Source organism: Typopeltis vanoorti, chromosome 20 (genome assembly GCF_054136105.1).
Source record: "Typopeltis vanoorti isolate ZY-2024b chromosome 20, IOZ_Tvanoo_1.0, whole genome shotgun sequence".
NCBI classification, from domain to species: domain Eukaryota; kingdom Metazoa; phylum Arthropoda; class Arachnida; order Uropygi; family Thelyphonidae; genus Typopeltis; species Typopeltis vanoorti.
This window is the reverse complement of record NC_143568.1, coordinates 84,784,273-84,804,921: the sequence shown is the minus strand read 5'-3', so window position 1 is coordinate 84,804,921 and position 20,649 is coordinate 84,784,273. Positions and strand designations below refer to the sequence as shown.

The 20,649-nt window shown below is 34.7% G+C and overlaps 1 protein-coding gene across 1 annotated transcript in view; it reads left to right on the top strand.

Annotated features, from left to right (window-relative positions):
• Positions 1-20,649, top strand: part of LOC150095621 (spliceosome associated factor 3, U4/U6 recycling protein-like) — a 256,994-nt gene that overhangs the window by 170,557 nt on the left and 65,788 nt on the right. Inside the window, exons 16-17 of the mRNA XM_090409926.1 lie at positions 3,670-3,865; positions 15,538-15,668. Of these exons, the coding sequence (XP_090266052.1) occupies positions 3,670-3,865; positions 15,538-15,668 (327 nt within the window). The remainder of the gene's footprint in view (positions 1-3,669; positions 3,866-15,537; positions 15,669-20,649) is intronic.

The window sequence follows — 20,649 nt, the reverse complement described above, 5'->3', positions numbered from 1 at the left end:
GAATTAAAACAAAGAATTGTGGCCATAGCAAAAAAAATCATTCATTATGAAAGCAGGATAAGTTAATACATGTAAAATAATCAGTTTAAGACTAACCAACACCAGTTTTACCAAAATATTGATGGGAAATCCGAAAACAATTTTGAAACACCTGACGAAACGCTCAAGCTCTGAAAGTAACTATGGGATAATCCTAAAGACCATAATAAAAATGCTAACTGGATATAAAATGTTGAAAAACAATTGAACAACACTCAGATAGAAGACCTTGTCATAACCCCATGGTATGATCCAAATGCAAACAAAGAAAGTGAAGAACTGGAGTATACCTATCAAAGATGAATTGCATGGATTTTGGCTCAAATACTTGAATAGTACTCAATAGTTTAACAGCCTTGCAGACAGACTCAGTTGAAGAATTGATGACAACCAGAAGGACAGTTCTGATTTCGAAAAAACAAAGGAGCTGTTCCAAGTAAATGCTGCCCAGTAACTTACCTACCAACAACATTTAAGTTATTCACTGACTTTTAGCAACTTTCATTAGTCAGTATTTATCACAACACCAACTTCTGCCTATTGAACAAAGGAGGTGTTGAAGAAATTCCAGAGGAACAAAAGCCCAGTTATTAATTGACAAAGTGATTTTGAAATATTCAAAAAGACAACTTATATATGGCATGGATTGATAACCAGAAAGCATTTGACTCCTTGCCACATACTTGAATTAGAAAATGTGTAGAAATTTTTTGGGTGAGTATAAACATTAGAAAATTCCTAACAGTTCTCATGACCATGTGGAAAACTCGACTAGTAGTCAGTGGAGACAATCTGGGTACAATGAATGTCAAGAGAGAAATTTTCCAAGGTGACTCAGTCACCTTTATTGTTCATTCTGACATTGATTCTAAAGAAAACTAGTTTCAGATATCAAACTTCAAAGCAAGCAGAGAAATATATCACATCTGTTATATATAGGTGATCTTAAGCTATACAGAAATTCATCCAGAGAAATTGAGTCATTGCTCATTGTAGTCCAAATCTTCATTGAAGACATTTGTATGGAATCTTGACTTGAGAAATATGCAACATTCTCCATAGTTCAATAGAAAATAACAGGCAGCGAAGGAATCATGTTTGCAGATGGAAAGAAAATAAAACCTGTCCCAGAATTAATTCTACATGTACCTTCTAGTTCTTGAGGTAGATGACATTTTGAGTTCAGATGTCAAAAATAAGACAGTAGTACACACACACTGTGTCTACCATAGAAGACTATAGCAAAACTGTCACCATCCCATACATCCAAGGCACATCTGAAAAGATATCTAGAGTGCTTAAGAAATCAGTTATGCACTGTATTTAAACCACATGTCAAATTGGCAACTCTCATCTGTTCACCCAAGAACAGAATCTCTTTATCCAGGAGTCTATGAAGTGCCCTGTTCGGCGCAATTGAGCCTTCTATGGACAGACAAGAAGAATTGTAGACATCTGCCTCAGTGAACATAAAAAATACATCCATCACTATTGCTATGGCAAGTTGGGTGTAGCAAACCATGCCTTGGATACCCTTGCACACAGGATCAATTGAAAAAAACAAAAGTACTGTACAGAAGTTATTAGTCAGAGAGATTGTTCTTGGATTCAACAGGAGCCTTGAATCATACTCCAAACCTCAACAAGTATGGCAGTATAAATTTGCCAAAAATTTGGGAGACAGTCATCTTAAGACCTAATTAATACATGTTTTCTCTCTCTGGTTTTTTCCAACGTAGATGCCCCTAATTAGGACTTCAGTTTTTGTGGTGTATGTTACGATTGTTCAAACTAACCCCCACTGTTATACTGGATTGTTGTTGTTTCGCATATTGTAACAAACTGTTTTTGTGTTCTGAAGATGCTGGATAGAAATATTAGCAAAATATCAGCAATAAGTTAATAAATAGTTGTTTTCTTATCAGTCTGTGTTCTCATCTATACCGTTAAAATTAATCAACAGTTTAATTTCAAAAGTAAGCTAATCATCAGATACTCAGTTATCTTTATAGCACAGTAATTTCCACCTTAGGTTTAAGAGTCAATGATGAAAGATGATTTTTGTTTTAATTTTTAGCATAGTTTGAGTTTGTTTTTTTTTATATACAGGGCATCCCAAAATTCACACAAGAAGTAATTTTGATAGAAAATACAGGTTTTTAATTAAAAATTGTAATTTCTTATTGATTCATTAAGTATGCAGTATAGGGTTATGCATGGAATAGCATATCGGGTAAATGGCCTCCACGGCTTTGCTGGCACATACGCACTCTTTTGTCGAAATTTTACATGAACGTTTTGCATAAATGTGGCTGAATTTCGTTGATACAGCACTCAATTTCCTCCTTCAAGGCATGGGTGGTCGTGGGCTTGTTGGCATAAACCTTAGACTTCAAAAAACCCCAAAGAAAAAAGTCCAACAGCGTTAAGTCACATGATCTGGTTTTTAATTAAATGGTCTTAATTTAATTAATTTAATTTAATTGATCTGGGCAGCCAATTCTGATCACCAAAATGGGAAATTACATGACCAGGAAATGACTCATGCAGTAATTGAAAATTGTTTCTCGGGCTGTATGGCATGTGGCGCCGTCTTGATGAAACCACATGTCGTCCACATCCATATCTTGCAATTTAGGCACAAAAAACTGGATTATCATGTCGCGATAGCGAGCACCATTAACTATTATTGCCTTACCAGCCACATTTTTGAAGAAGAATGGACCGATGATGCCTCCAGTCCAAAATCTGCACCAAACAGTAACACGTTGTGGATGCATTTGTTTCTCAACAATCACTCGTGGATTTTCTGAACCCCAAATGTGACAATTTTGTCGATTAACGAAGCCATCAAGATGAAAATGAGCCTCATTGCTGAAGATGATTTTGTTCGAAAAATAAGCATCCACTTGTTGTTCCATAATCCATTCAACGAACTCTCTTCGCTGTGTGTGGTCAGTAGGCTTCAGTTCTCGAGTCAGTTGAACTTTGTAAGCATAAAGATGCAAATCTTTCGTGAGAATACGCTGTAGAGAGCTTCTCAAAATGCCCAATTCAAGACCACAGTGCCAAATTGATGTTCCTGGACTCTCAGCAACACTCTCACGAACTGCTTCAATGTTTTCTGTTGAACGACTTGTTGAAGGCTGGCCAGAGTGTATAAGATCACTAATTGATCCAGTTTCCTTGAATTTTTTAATTAATTTTTTCACAGTTGATGAAGTTAAATCACTATTCCGGCCATATTTTGTACAAAAATTGCGAACTGTAGCTGCCATACCTTCATTATCTTTAAAATATTGCTCAACATTGAAAATGCGTTGTTCTTTGGTGTAGCGCTCCATTTTTAATAACCCTGAACTGTCACGCTGTCTTTTTTTTTCGTTGGCAACACTTTACCGCACAAATGCCGCTAAATTTAAATCTTGCGTGAATTTTGGGACACCCTTTATATATGTCATTTAATTGCATTGTTGAAAAATTAAAGTATATTTCATTGGATGAACATTTTTTAAATTCTCAATCTCCATTAAAATGTGAAGCCTTTTTTTTTTTTTTTTTAACATTTCCTTTTTTTTTTTTTTAAAAAAAAAGTAAATTTTCTTTTATATCCTAAGCTGTTAATTTCAGCCTTCAGAACAGTTAGATAAAGAAGAGGAGGATGAGAAAGATGAAATAAAGATGGATGCAGAGGGATTTAAAATTCCTCCACCACCTCCTTCACTTAAAGAGTCTACTAAGGTTCATTCACCTGTTGGCATTGCTAAAAAGAGGGAAATAGAAAATGAAGAAATAAATATTCTTCCACCAAGTAAAAAACCAAAAGGTAATACTAAGAAAGTAATTATTATAAATTATTATAATACCAAATTACTTCACCAATTCATCTTTAAACAAGAATGGTTGTTTAAAAGGTCTAAAGTCTTATTACACCAGCTAGATCTTAATTGGACTTACTCTTTACCAAAGTTTAAGAAATTGTAATTACAAATTGTGTAAATAATTGACCATCCCCATAGATTTCTAATAACATTATAATTTGAATCTATTCGCTTTGTTTTAAAAGATAACTATTGTAGACAGTACATGGAATGGAAAGTTGTAAATGAAATTCAGTACAAAAGATCACTTGAAAATATATAGATTATATAAATAATAAATATAGTATAGTTGTTGGCTTTACTCAAATATTTACTTGTTTGAACTATGAAGAATATGGGGAAATTATCTAATAAAAAGGATAAAGTAATAAATTCAAGAAGTTGCATAATGTGATGTGATTCTCTCTTATATATATATATATATATTATCAAATTTCTGATATGCACCTTCACTGGTAGGGGGGGGGGTAAGGATAATATCTTATCTCTCAAGATTCCAATATTATCAGATCTTATATTTCTATCTTTTGAGGTGCTTTTTCACTGTATTAATCCATCTATAGCTTGGTTTTCTTCTGCATCTTTTTCCTGCCAACCTGGCAAAGAACACTTGTTTTGATAATCTTTCTTACCCTTTCTGTTTAAGTGACTATACCACCTGAGATTAGCTCTAATAACACATTCCTGAGTGCTAACAATGACGAGTTCTTTCCTAGCATCTACATTTTTGATGTGATATTGCCATTAATGTCATTTGTTCACTCCACTAATCTTTCTCAGAACTTCATATCAGTGGTCTCTAATCTTTGATCAAGTGTTTTATTTCACCCAGCTCTCAGATCCGTAAATTAAAATTTTGAACACTGTCTTGTACACAGCTAATTTAGTGTTTTGACTAATTTCTTTCTTATTCCACGTAAATTTATTCTTCACTAAATATTGTGCCTAAATAGCTGAAATGTTTTACTTGTTCTGTAGGTTCGGGTTACAGTTGATCTTTTCAATGTTTCTACCTATTTTCATTGTCGTTGTCTGTTTATTTCTGATTTTCATACCAAATTTATTACAACAGTTATTCAATTTAGTCAGGGAATCTTGCAGACTAGTACTGAATTAATGCAGAAGTATAACATGATCTGCTAAGATTAACATAAATTTGATATCAGATTTAACACTTTTCTTCATAATGTGATTCATATAGATAATGAATAACAGTAGAGATAACGTGCATCCTTGTCACACACCTAATTTTACTTCAACCATTTTCCTGTACCTCCTTCAATTCTAACTACTGACTTACAGCTTAAAAGAAGTATTGTTTGATATAATATCCCATTTACACCATATAATTATGGTATTTTGAAGAACTTTCTTCTTGGCACCTTGTCATATGCCTTTTCCAGATCAACAAAACTTAATCAGAAATCCTTATTATATTCCCAAGATTTCTGAACTATTTCTCTTTAAGTGAATTCTCTTTATCAGATCATATATTTCTATCTTTTGAGGTGCTTTTTCACTGTATTAATCCATCTACATCTTGGTTTTCCTCTGCATCTTTTCAGAGGAAAACCAAGTTGAAAATCTGATCCTGACAACCACTATTTGGCCTGAATCCAGCTTGTTCTTCACCAAGCTTCCCTTCCACAATTTTTTTTAGCAGTTCTCAAGTATACTTCCATAAATCTTACCAAGAACACTCAGTTGGGAAATACCTCTGTAATTCTCACATTCAGTTTTATTTTCCTTTTTATAGATGGTTACCATGAGAGCTCTGGAATTCGACTATCTGACCATGCTTTCTGAATTATGTAATGCAGCCACTGTAAAACTTTTATTCCTCCATATTTGAGCATTTCTGTTCGAATTTCATCTGGCTGCCTTTCCACATTTCAGGTTTTTGATTACCTTTTCTACTTCAAGTATGGATATGTATTCCTGTTGGGAGTTTTCTTCCATCATGCTGACACTGTTTCATTTAGCAGTCTTTCAAAGTAATTACTCCAGATATCTAGAATATCATTATCTTCAGTTTTCACGTCACCTTTATCATATCTGATTCCTTTTACAGTACTTTTCCTGTATTTCTAAGCTCTTTCAATAGCCCTCAGAATATTCTGCCATCTTCCTGATATTTATTTTCTATGTTCTTACCATTGTAAGAACATAGAAGTCAAAGTCTTCCCATTGACTTTGTTTGAAAGTCGTTAATATTAGCATTCCATAGTTATTGTCAGCATTAACTGAATCATGTCGTTTAAAGTACAAAAAAAATTTCTCATTTTAACTAGTTAATGTTCACATTATTGGGTAGAGTGCATAGTATAAGTCTAAAAAAACTGTTAAAATAAGCTGGTCTCACTTGCTTATCCACTGTTCTGCATCCAGAATCCCAGCAAATGTCAGTTGTCAAAAAGTAGAGTTGACGAGTGCACGTTTGAATTACAGTCACTAAAAAAAAAATATTTCCCCTTATAAAAATGGAAGCAATGAGTTCAGTACAAGCAGACATGAAACAAAAGTCTCATGCTATATTTTTAAAGCAAGCTTTTAAATTAATTAGTTTTGCAATAATGAAAGAAAAATATGGTTGCTGATAGAAGATGTTAAATGAATCAAATCCACAAATAAACAGTTATGCTTCATGAAATGCATGATAGGTTTTAAAAATTAGGAACAAAAAGTGGTGTTGTTCTGAGGCAGTTATACAGTCGATCACAGTTCATTCTATGCAAAGAAAAATTTATTAACAAGGATGAAATTGCATACCCAAAATAAATCATATCAGTAGATAGATACCTCAATATGAAGTATCTTTACGAACAAGCTGCAACATCTAAATGCTTTACGAGCCTGTGCCTGCCATAAAAATAATTTACTATGCAATTCAAACTGTCATGAATCTCTAAGTTGTATTAATAAATAACTAATCAAAATTGTCAGAAGGAAGATTGCAATTATTTTTATAGTAATTTCAATTTTGAATTTGTTTTAAATATTTTTCCTTTGATTTAAAATTTAAATATGTTAAATATTGTTATACTTTGTTATATTGTTATACTTTGTATTTTCTATATTTTTCTAATAAAAGTGTCTGGTTATCTAATCTAACCTAACCAGCATTATACAAATAAGATATAAAACTTGTTGCTAGTTAAAATAGGAAATAAAGAATTAACCAGCCTATTGTATGCTGACAATCAAGTTATTTTTGCTGAAAATGAAGACCAATTAAAGAAAAATCTACATGTATTGAACAAAACAATAGAACAGTATGACGTGAAGATCTCAATAAATAAAACGAAATCAATAGCATTTCAAGGTAAAGAAATTAAAAGATGCAAACTAGTCATCCACAACAAAGTAATAGAACAAGTGAACAAATTTAAATATATAAAACTATATAAAATAATAGCCAAACCGATTCTGAAATATGGCAGTGAAACATGGACTTGGAGAGAACGAGATAAAAGACAAGTAGAAGCTGCAGCAATGAAGTTCCTAAGACCACTCGCAGGCTATAAAAGAATAGACAAGAAACGAAGAAATAATAAAACAGTTATCCATAATTAACATAACAGACAACATCACAAACTATAGAAAGAACTGAAAAAAACACATAGAAAGAATGAATGAGGACAGGTGGCCAAATATTGCCTGGAAATATAAACCAAAGGGATACCGAGCAAGAGGAAGACCCAGGAGGAGATGAGCAGAAGACTTTTTTTTAAACCCTTGAAAACGTTACAGGCAAACAATTGCCTAATATGGGAAGCCAAGAAGAAGAACTTACTGTGTGCTCAATGGGATGTCGAAATGCATGTTGATAGTAAATTGCATATGTAAAATACATCACATGAGAAGATAGATATTTAGTAGGTAATCTTTGTGTGTTTGAGATGCAAATCGAACTTTATCTAACGATATTTAGTTAATGTGTACATTAAATTAACTAGTTGGTTTATACATTATCTAGTTAGTTGTTGACGTGGTTAATATATTGGGATCTCATTTGTATGCATTAGTGAGGCTTGGCTATTAGAAACAGACATACTAACTGGTATCAGGTGTAAAGGGTACAGTATTTTTAGGAAGGATAGACAGGATAAGAGAGGAGGGGGACATGCTGTTAATGATATCAAATGTCTTGAATCCAGTTAGAGTTGAGACCTATGACTGCAGTACTAGTAACAATTTTTTATATGGCAGTGAGTTTGAAGCCATCTAGTGTGAGGTGGAGTCTAACAAGATTAAAATACACAGTGCAGTGTTGTTACAGACCTAGTGGATCTGTTGCTAGTGACGAAAAAATGCATCAACAATTAAATACGATGGGTGTGAAAAGAGTAATCATAATGGGGGACTTTAATTATCCATACATTGATTGGGTAGCTGTGAAGTTGCATGAGAAGAATGGAACTGAATTTATGAAGCTGTTGTGAGACAACTTCCTCAGCAGCATGTGACAGAAGGAACTCGAGGTCAAAGAGTGTTTAGATTTGATTATAATGTCAGAGGGCGTTTCAGACATAACTATTCTGCCTCCAGTTGTCGACAGTGATCATGTGGTACTCACTTGGGAAGTGACTAAGTTTATGAACATTCCATTCAGATAAGGTTACATACTCAACAACAAAGCAGGAAATTATGACCACCTGAGGGGGGTATGCTAGGTTCTGTGCCATGGTATCAGCTGTTGGATGGGAAGAGTATCGATAGTGTGTGGAAAGTGTTTAAATGACTTAAATGATCAGAATGTGTCCCTAGAGTTTGAAAAATAAATAGAGTAGGAGTGAAATCAATCTGCAATCTAATTGACACATGATGATATCAGGTACGATAATTGTAAGCAGTAGGCCAGAAGAGTCACGAGTGTTGTATGGAAAGCTAAAGTCTGAGCAAGAAAAGAAACTGTCTCTGCAAGTTAAAGACAACCCAAAAGAATTCTTTTGTTATGCTGCAAGTAAAAGAAAGAATGATGAAAGAATAACTCTACTAAATGCAGAAGTGATTGTTCTACCTCTTCACTATATGAGGGAACTCATCTGGATGAGGATGAAGTACTAGAGCTGTTGCACAAACTGAATAAGAATTCTGCAATAGGAACTGATGGAATATCAGCATGGATGCTAAAAAAGAGTGTTCAGCTGAACTGGCTATTCCCTTGACCATGTTATATACCGTATTTGCCGCCGTATAAGACCCACTGGCCTATAAGACGCACCCCTTTTTTGTACACATTTTTTTTAGGAAAAAAACTTTATCACTGAATATTATAATGAATTTACGGTATTTCAAATCAGAGGGCGATCCCTCTTTTCTGTGGTCTAAAATCCAAGTATTCAGTTCTGCCTCAGTTTCTGGCAATTTTGCAGTTCCACTTTATAGGTTATGTTTACTGTGAGTTGCTTTTTTTAGATCCTCTTCCTGATTCCACCAAGTTCTTATCATTTTCTCAGTTGGGGGTGGCCCGAAATGCCTCTCTGCAGGCCAGTTTTCATGTTCTTTAGCGTACGCAATCACACGTAGCTTGTATGCAATATTGTAGCCATGCTGACATTTTTCAGCCATAATTTGCCAGGAAATTTAAAGAAAATTTAAGCAGAACGGACCGTTCACAACATCCACAACAACAATAGGAAAGTTTAAACAAACAGGAACACAGCTGTGATCGTCAATGACAGCGCATGAACTCTGCATAACTGGAATGCTCTCACTCACCGTAAGGAAGCAAGAGAAAGAAATCTTGTAACTCGGAACAGAGAAAATTTCCAGAAATGAAAGTAATAAAAAACTGAGTATTGGCGTATAAGATGCATCCTGTTTTTCAATCTATTTTCAAAGAAAAAAAGTGCATCTTATACGCTGGCAAATACGGTAATTTGATTCTCAGAACAGGGAAGATTCCATAGGAGTGGAAAAAATCCATTGTAATCCCATTGCACAAGGGTAATGCTAACAATGATGTAGCCAACTATTGACCAATCAGTATCTCAGGAGTGTTGATGAAGATTTTGGAAAGGTTGGTTAGGGCTTGCATTCAGAAATGGGTTAACTGAGAATCTCTACTCTACAATGAACTAAGGGAAGGTCATGTTTTAGCAACTTGCTCACATTCTGTAATAATAATGAACTAGACAAGGGGAATGGATAGACCATGATATGATGGTGGTCTGAAAAGTTCTCAGTCTTGACCATAGATGGCAACACTATCGGTAAAGTTTTTTTTTTTTATATATATTTTTTTGGTACATCTGTCATCTGTGAAATTGCAAGTCATTCTATCAAATAGTTTGTTTTATACAACTGTCTGAAGCAAAAGTGTTGTCTATATCCTTTGAAATGGATAAAATTGAGTATCGTGCCGTTATAAAATTCTTCGTAAAAGAAGGTTTAACGCCAAAAGAAATTCATTTGAAATTCATAAAAGTTTTTTGGCACTCTTCTGTTTCATTTTTGACAATTATGAAATGGACTGCCGAGTTGGAACATAGCCATACCAGCCTTGAAGATGATCCACGTAAAGGACATCCAAAAAGTGTAACAACACCAGAAATCATTGATGAAGTGCACTATATGGTATGGGATGACCGGCAAGTCAAAGTGTGTGAAATTGCTGAGACTATAGGCATTTCCAAAGAACATGTAGGATATATTTTGCATGAAGAATTGCAAACGAAAAAGCTTTGAGCCGGTTGTTCAGCACCAAAGAAGACAATGTCGGTTCCATCCGCAGGAAAGGCCATGGCATTGGTGTTTTGAGATGCTAAAGGCATTTTGTTTATTAATTAACTTGAAAAGGGTAAAACAATGATCGTGGAATATTATTTTGATCTTTTAACCAGACTAGATGAAAAAATTCATGAGAAAAGACCCGGTTTGCAGAAGAAAAAAATCATCTTTCATCAGAACAGTGCACCTGCCCATAAAGGTGTTTTGGCAATGGGAAAATTAAGGGACGTGCACTATAAATTGTTGGAACATCCACTCTATTCCCCAGATTTGGCTCCCTCTGACTTCTATCTCTTCCCAAAACTGAAACTCTTCCTCGCTGGTTTAGCGTTTTTCTTTGAATCAAGAGGTGATTGCAGCTGTAGAGGGGTATTTTGCAGATCTTACTGAGAACCACTACAGGGACGGGATAATGGTGCTGGAGCATCGCTGGAATAAATGTATTAGTCCTAAGGAGATTATTTTGAAAAATATAAATAATTTTGAAATTAAAAATCCGTTTTTTCATTGTTAGGCCGAGAACTTTTCAGACCACCCTCGTACTTTCAGATTTTGCTAAAGCTTTTGATAGAATTCAGCATGGTAGACTGTTGCATAAATTGGAGAATATGGGATTGGATTATAAACCATGGATAAGAGGATGTCTGACTAAAAGATATCAACAAGTTGTATATGGGGGATGTGAATCTGCATGATTCAAGGTAACCAGTGGCGTGCCTCAAGGCACGCCACTGGTTACATTAATGACATTAGGAAGCATTTGACATGTGATATACAGCTATTTGCTGATAATGCAAAGAGGTACAGTACTCAAGAGTTCTACTGATATGCAGTACCTGCAGAATGATTTGAACAGGCCGAAAGTGTGAGCATGTGATTTCCATGTTAATAAGTGTAAAGTCATGTCATCTAATCACTTTGGTATGATTAAATATCCAATGTGGTATTATATTGGTGGGATGATGCTTGAGGAAACTGATGAGGCTAGTGATCTTGGAGTTTCAGTAGACAGGAAGTTGAAGTTCATCCATATAGCAACAATTGTAAATAGAACTCAGAGAATAATGGCAGTGCTGAAACAAACTTTGGCATGTAAAGATAAGGAAGTCATATTGCCTCTTTACATGTCCTTGATAAGATTTCACTTGGACTATTGTGTTCAAGTCTGGTCCACTGGTTTCCATGGTTAATCTGATACAGTGGAGAGGAAAGTGCAGTGGAGGGTGTTAAAATTATATCAGGATTGTGGAATACAGATTATGAAGACAGATTGAGAATTTGTAGGCTGCAGACACTGCAAACAGGAGAAAGAGAGGTGATATGATTGAGACTTTGAAACTTCAGAAAGTGTTATATAGAAACAATTTCAGTAAATGGAACGTTCATTTTATGGAGGATGGGAAAAGGATGCAAGGGCATCCATGGAAGTTGAGAATAAATGCTGACAAGAAGGGGATTAGGGCTAGATGTTTCTCTCATAGAATAGTGCATGATTGGAGTTGATTACCTTTGGATGTTGTGTGTGTGCAAGTAGAATGAATGAATTCAAGAACAGGTATGACAGTTGGTGCGAACAGTATGGTTTTCCTCGATGAGTTCCTGACTCCCTGGAGGTCTCTCTTAATAATAATAATAATAATGAAATAATACAAACAAGGAAAATAAAACAATAAATTAAGTAAATTAAATGCTTTTGTTGCCTAATTTTTAATGCAAAATTATATTCAGAGGCTTTCCCATTCAAAATGACTTTTTGCATTTCTTACTTGTGCTTCAGTTACAAAATTTGCAGGTATTTGAATAATATCAGAACGTTCTGTAGCTGCTTGGTTGTAATTGTTTGTTCACAGGATTTTATACACTTAATATATCATATCAAATAAAATCATAATTGCAAATTAACTTATAATAAACTGGAAATAAACTTATTATGTTTCGCTATTGAATATGTGGCAGTCCTGGTTTGTAAACTGTGTGCTCCTTTTAAATCTTCATTGTTTTAATGTGAAGTAAGGCATCATAGAATTCACCCAACTGGTATCTGATTTGTTTTATTGTTTGATCTAAATCCCTAGTGTGCATTCAAAATCTTTTTGAACTTTTCAGACCACTCTCGTAAGTCAGCTATAATAATCACCTCATAGTTACCTAGAGCAGTGCTTCCCAAACTTCTGGGTGTCAGGGCCCCCTTTGCAAAAATTAAAATATTTCATGCCCCCCCCCCCCCTCAAAAAAATTGTAATAGAGAGAGATATGATTATAATATTTATTGTATTTATATTCAATACAAAACATACACAGCGAATATTGCAAAAATCAAATGCATATATTACATTTTTTGCCTCTTACCGTTTGGTTGTGAAGACGATGCGGGCTGTTCTGGTAAAATATGAAATACTGTCCTTTTTTTTTTTTTGAGTCTGTTTCTGCTTCTTCTGATTGTTCGCGAGAATTTTTTTTTATTTTTTATCAGCCACTTATCCATCTCAGGGTTAAATTTTTTAACGTAGAATAGATCAAATAATATCACCACTTATCGATACTGGCACACCACAGACTGATAACATGAAATTAGTGAATATTACCTGAATAAGGGAATCCCCGGACCAGGAACATTTTTCTCTTTTGTGACTTTTTCTCCCTTTAAGGTAATTAAGCTCAACGCAAAACAGACAGCAAAGGCAGGTTATTAAAACGTGCATATGATTGGTGCTTTATTAACAAAAGATCACGCAACCGAAAGATAAAAGCATAGCTGACAATTGAGTTGAAATGCTAACTCTCTTCAACTGAATTCCATATGTGAAACTGCCATAACATTCATTATATATATATATTACTTAGTTTTAACACTTTTACGAATTTTAACACGTTCGGTTGAATTTTATTGCCGCCTTGGGAAATCGAACTCACACACATCTAATTAATAACAATAGTTTTTAGTTAGATACTGTGTTTGCCCATGCAACATATGGTTTTGTTTCAATCTATACAGCATAGTTTCTGTATGAGGGGACATGTGATTCATTAATTAGTGTGTTTTTATCCCAGTTGTCTCTAATTGCACAACAAATAGTGCAATTAGAGACAACTGAGATACACAGACTCCTCATACCTTATTCACTGGCATAATAAAAGTACTTGTTTTTATTGCCTCTGCAGTATAGTGGCTGTTAGGGAGGGCGTGTTTACCACTGCAAGCGAGTTACTATCTCCCCACATGAACTTGTTTAATCTTTTTTTCATGTGTGAAGTATATGCGAAACTTTTATTGGTAACAGAAAACTAGCTCGGATGACAGTGATAATATAAAACGAGTTTTGACATGTATATAAAGTCAATATCAATAGTCCCTGATTATGAATGCATGATGAAAGGGACAGGAAGATTTGGAGCTTCCCTGGAGAGCATTCGAAGTAAATACAATTAACCACTGCTTTGAAATGAAACATATGAATAAGCAATATTTACTAATATTCATTAAGCGCCGAAATACACAGGAAGCAAAGTTTGTGAACCAACACCAATGTGTGAATTTTTCCTTTAAAATATAAAAAATAACAAAAAAGAAATAATAAATAATAAAAGGTAAATACGTTTCTTTTAAAATAAAAAAAAATCTACTTAGTCTTAAAACATTTTAAATTTGTTTTCATTATTTCACGGCCCCCCCCTCAACAAAACTTATGGCCCCCAAGAGGGCTGTGACCCACAGTTTGGGAAGCGTTGCCCTAGAGGATAATTGCATTTCGTCATCGGAGCAGCTGAACTGCCAGGTCTGTAGCAATATCCTGCCATATATTTCATTCTGTTAGCCTCCCTCCACACCAGAGAGCCTTAAGCTCACTGCTGCATGGGGTATTACTATTATTCTTTCATTAGTTTGTACCCTAACTGGACACAAATCATCTGATATCAATAGCAGTAACCCCCCCATCCATTCTTCTTTTTTTTTTCTTTCTTCCGTCCTTCCTAAAAATACTATACCCTTTACACTCAATTCCAGTTGCTACATCTGGTTTTGAGAGCCAGTTTCTCTAATGCCAGTAATCTTAGGCCAAAACAAAGCAATGAACTCCTCTTTTGTTCCTAATTCTGCTAACATTTTTGTATAGACAAAGCAAATTGTCACCAGGCTTTTTTTTTTAATATATATTTCTACATCTGCTTGACCCAGTTTGTCAACTTTCTCTTTTCCTTTCCCAGATAAATTAAAGATGCCAAGAAATTATATTTTTGTTTAATCCTTTATCCAAGTGTAAGCAAACAAAGTTTGCAGGAATTTGACAAACTAGTGCTGTCACTCTTGACATTTCCAAAGCTTATGACCATGTCTGGCATCAAGGCCTGCTACACAAATCGTCATCCTCTGTGTTCTTTGATTATGGCATAATGATGGAGATTTACCATTATATTATAAAGATCTGGTCAAAAAGAGAAAGCTTCGTTCCTGAGAAACAAGTGTTCATCATATACCATTAGTAAATTCTGAATTGAAATTTCTTTCTTGTTTTCACACCTTGTGTGTTTTGTTGTGATAATTATGTGACCCATTTAAAATACACTTCTCCATCTCTTGCATAGAGAATGAAACACAGCTATATCTTTTATTACTGTATAATATTTCATTAATATTATTATATTTTGATAAATTTGTCTTAAAAAAGAAAATCAAATGGGGAAAAAGTTTTATGTTTCTCTATTTTCATCCTGTTCTAGTTATTAATACCTTTCAAAAGAGATTTTAATGACTTAATTACAGCTGTCTAGATATTCATGTAATATGAAAAATTGATTTTTTTTTTGTAATAAAAAAAACTATTTGCTTTATTTTCACTCATTAGTATCTGCATGTTTATCTATTAAATTTAACATTTTTTATTAGTTGAGGAAAATAGTGTAGATGAACATGGAGTTGCATTTCAGCATGATGTCTCGAAGGATGTCAGAACAGTTTTTCTGAGTAATTTACCTTACAGTATAGAGGAGGATAAAATACGAGAGATATTTTCTGAGGTATGTTATTGGTGGTGGTGTTCATTTCATATTTTCAAACTTCATAATGTATATTTATTATCCTTTTTATTTAAATCAGGATAGACAGGATTATATTCTGAAGTATTGTCAAATAAGAATGAATTAAAGCTGAAAATAGCACAAAAAAAAAATATTATATATATATATATATATATATATATATATATATATACTATTTATTTATTAATTTTAAGATGCTTAGTTTTATTAATAGTTCAAAAGTTTGGGCCAGCATACTCTGCCCCCTCCATCACCTAGCTATTCAGGACTTGGAATTTCATTGTTTTTACCTCCACTTCTTTGTAACTTATCATTATTACCATGTTTTTCTCTTTTTTGATGCCGGTCTCAATTCTTTCCATTGTGATTTTTCTGTCAATCATTTCTTCAAGCTATCACAGTTAACATGAAAATACTAAGTCATCCAAGTATTTATTATTATTATTATTATTATTATTACTATTATTACGGGCAACTCCATTTATATTACACACCTGGGAATGGATTGAATATCAGTCTGTATGTTGAAGAGAATTTGCAGTGGTCCTAAGACTCCTTCCTTAACTAGGCTGTTTGTCTAAACATTGACTCCCAAGTGAGTGGAAAGGTTGTCCTATTACATAAACGAAGCTGAAAGACAGGAGCATCCATTATGTAATGGAAGAAAAACTTTCATAGAAAACTTTCAAATCACTCATTATCAAGAGTTGTGGTTAAGGTATTAGAAAAGTTGGTTGAGTGCAGAATTGAGGAATGTGCTGATAGGAATATGGTACTGGGGGGGGGTTCATCAGAGCTTTATTAAGGGAGATCTTATTAATTTGCTTGCTTTGTGCAATAAAATAACACTTGAGTTAGATTATGTAAATGACTATACATTGATATTACCAGACTTAGCAAAGAAGATAGGTGCTACACAAAACCCTGTTATTAAATTAAAGTAAATATCAATGGACCTGAAACTGTGAGAGGATAAGAGGGTGGCTGATAGATAGATATCAGAGAGTAATATATGATGGAGTCAGATCAAGGAGAAGACAGCTGACAATTGCGTACCACTAAGTTCTGTACATTGGCTGTCATTAATTTGTATATTAATACAGTGGTACCTTGAGATACGAGTTTAATTCATTCCATGACCGAGCTCGTAAGTCAAAATGCTCGAATCTCAAATCAATTTTCGCCATTGAAATTAATTAAAATGAGATTAATTCGTACCAGCCCCCAAAAAAACCACTCCAATTTTTTTATAATAATGCATTTATAATGAAGAAATATTGTATACAAACAAAATAAAACCAAATACTGTACATACATACATGTAAAAGAGAATCTAAAAAATAAACAGATGTTGGCGGAGCTGATTAGCATATGGTATTAATTTTTTCTTTCACTTCACTTTTGCTTAACTTAATTTTCTTCTTCACTAGTTTTTTCTTTTTTGCCATGCTTTCGTCCCCTTCATCTGCAGGACGTTTCAATAGAAACCTGTCCAAGGAGCTTTGTTTCTTCCTCCCTTTTAGAATGTTTCTGAAATGAGTTAGGCAAGTCATAAATAGCGCCGCTGCATGACCAGTTGCAACTTTTTCATGGTGTTTCTTTTCAATAAAGTCCGAAACTTTTTCCCACATTGCCAACACTTTCTTTATCTCCCTTGAAGAGATAGCCTCCTCTGCCTCTGACAACAGAGTGAATGCCAGTCCGTTTTCGGAAATTTTCGAACCACCCACGACTGACTTTGAACTGTTCTTGTGAAGCCTCCTGTGCTGAAGTATCTGGGGTCTGCTGCAGCAAATCTGCATAAATGGCTCGTGCCTTCTCGAAAATTATAGTCTCTGTCACAGTGTCTCCTGCGAGCTGCTTCCCTGTCAACCAAAAAATCAGCAGGTTCTCCATCTTTTCATGGACAGAGTTGCGTAGCTTTGAAATAATTTTAACACCCTTAGCTGGAGTTACAGCCTTTATCGAGTCCTTCTGCTTCAGAATAGTACATATCGTAGAATTAGTGCGATCGTACTGCGTTGCCAAGTCTATTACTGTTATGCCATGTTCATGTTTGTCTATTATCTCACGCTTTAATTCCATGGATAAAACTTTTCTCACCACGGTTCTTTACACTCACTTTCTTTGGACTCATCATTATATGAACAAAATTAGCTAAATAACTGTACATACAAAAAAAAAAAAAAAAAAAATTAAAACTCAACACAACAGAAATGCTTCTGCGGTTAAGTAAACATGTGAACTGAATGACGCGTAAGACTCGGGAATCTGAGCAGAGTGGTGGTTATGATGTCACCGAAGCAGGCTCGTAACTCAAGGCAAAAAATCGACCTAGTGATGGCTCATATTGTTCTACCTATTTTCATTGTCTTTGTCTTTTTATTGCTGACCTTCATACCATATCTATTACAACAGTTTTTCAATTTAGTCAGGGAATCTTGCAAACTTGTAGCAGATTTATTTAGAAGTATAACATCGTCCACATAAAGCAAAGAGCTGACATTAACATCTCCAATTCTGATATCATGTTTAATACCACTTTCCTTCATAAAGTGATCCATATAGATAATGAATAACAGAGGGGATAATATACATCCTTGTCTCACACCAGATTTAACATTAAACCATCTTCCTGTACTTACTTCAATTCTAACTGCTGACTTACAACTAAAATAAAAACTAAGTATTGCTTGATATAATGCCCCATTGACACCATATAACTGTAGCGTATTGAATAGCTTCTCTCTTGGCACCTTGTCATATGCCTTTTCCAGATCGACAAAACTTAAATACAGATGTTTGTTATATTCCCATGAGTTCTCAACTATTTGTTGTAAAGCGAAGATCTGATCCTGACAGCTTCTATTTGGCCTGAATCCAGCTTGTTCTTCACCAAGTTTTTCTTCCACAATTCTTCTCAACCGTTTCTCAAGTATGCTTGCGTAGATCTTGCCAGGAACACTCAGTAGGGAAATACCTCTGTAATTCTCACATTCAGTTTTATTTCTGTTACATCCTGAATGAAGAACTTTATTAAAGAAATAATTCATTCAGGATTTAACAAGTCAGAAAAATCAGCTGAGAGAAAAAATTTGTGCTGGAGCAGAAGAACTAAAGTACTAACTGTAAATGGAAATAGAATTACCTCCTTTTAGTAGAATTGTAATACCATGTAAAGAACTTCGTGTATAAATTAGTATTATATGAATGCATCATGTATACACTGAATGGGTAAATTAGATGTAAACAATAGACCAAAGGTCACTGGTGGGCCTGAGGCATTTTTAATCTCGGAAAGTGACGCACATTCGTTTCCTGGAAGACGCTGCGAGAAATCTTGCAATGTACCAAAGTTGCCGCGGATGAAGAAAGTAGCGAGTGGGAAAGGAACACGGAAAGTAGAAAGAGGGTGCTAAAAGGAGGGGAAGGAAGAGAAAATAAAAAAGGTTTGCACCCCTTTCTCAGGGCTTTTTTCGCCTGTTTTCCTGGATGATGATTTGACTTCTGTCATGGACCGGTGGTTCCTGATGGTGTTTTGTGGATAGTTCGATATCGGAGGGTGCGCCTTTCCCTTCGATGTCGGAATTTCCGCCAGTACGAAAGCATGAGATGTCGGCATATCTGTCTTCGCTCCTTCGCTGAAAGTACCGACGGAATACTATCGCATACGTACATTATTAACCGGCAGCTAGAATTGAGGATGGCCCGAAACAGATCGAGAATAGACGAGGGAAACTGAGGACCATAAGGACCCATTACGTGGACGCAGGCTTATGGCAGATTCGAAAGGTAATTCAAACAAAGGACAGTTCCGACAGTCCTGGAGACCCTACCCCAAGAAATGGTAATGTACAGATTTTGTTGTATGACTATCCAGTCGGAAAAGGGAAAAGATCGTGTAGTATATGAAATGAGTGTGGACAGTATTTAAGAACTTTAAGCGATTGTTTAGCAGTGGCTAATGTCCATAACACAAATTGCTAGGAATGATTATAGATGATTGTGTCTAGTTTAATATGCAAGACTAACACAGTGGGTAGAATATTGATTAGAAAAGTATAATGTGTATATTATGTGTGTTTGTAGTGTATTAATAGAGTATGGGCAGTATTTAAGAGCTTCAAGTGATTATTTGGCAGTGGCTAATGTTCATAAGACAAATTTTTAGGATGATTATAGATGATTGTGACTAGTTTAATGTGCAAGACAAACATGGTAGGTAGAATATAGATTAGAAGTGTATAATGTGTATATTATGTGTGTTTAGTCTTTAACTTAAGAGATGGATGTGTTGTTCATGTCTGATTTAGCATGTCATTGAACTAATTGAAAGTGAGATTGGTCTAAGTGTATACTATGTCTTTAGATTCCAATTAGAATCATAGCGGGGAGGAATTGAAAGAAAAGTATAACATGTTGTTATAGAGGTTACGACTGCAAACCAGAATTTATTTAGCCACTGTAGAGCATTTAATTTATTCACCTATGTGCACCAAAGGTCTGGAAAAGTCTCCCTGAATAAGAGTCCATTCTATTCTAAGATATTGGCTGGCACAGCAAAAAAAAATAAATTTGTCAATATCTGAAGAGGAGATGGCCCCAGAAAGAAATTAGAGGATTCGTTTCTTTTAGCAAGGAATAACCTTAACAGTCAGGGTAAGCACGTGAGTAAAATTAGGAATTGGCTACAGGCATAGAATTTACTTTCCTTATAGAATGAACTCGTAAGAAGTGATACAGATATTAATCAGGGAAAGCTTGTAAGTCTTGTAGTTAAAGTAGAGAGGTTGAATTCATAAGGGATGTAACGTTAAAATATTGTAGGAAGAGCAACGACATAAAAATGGCGCACATGGCAATGCATAACAATGGTGGTGAAACACACCACACACATAGAACAAGGAAATAATATTTCCCTTTTTATATATGGGTACTATGAAAGCTCTACTCCAATCAT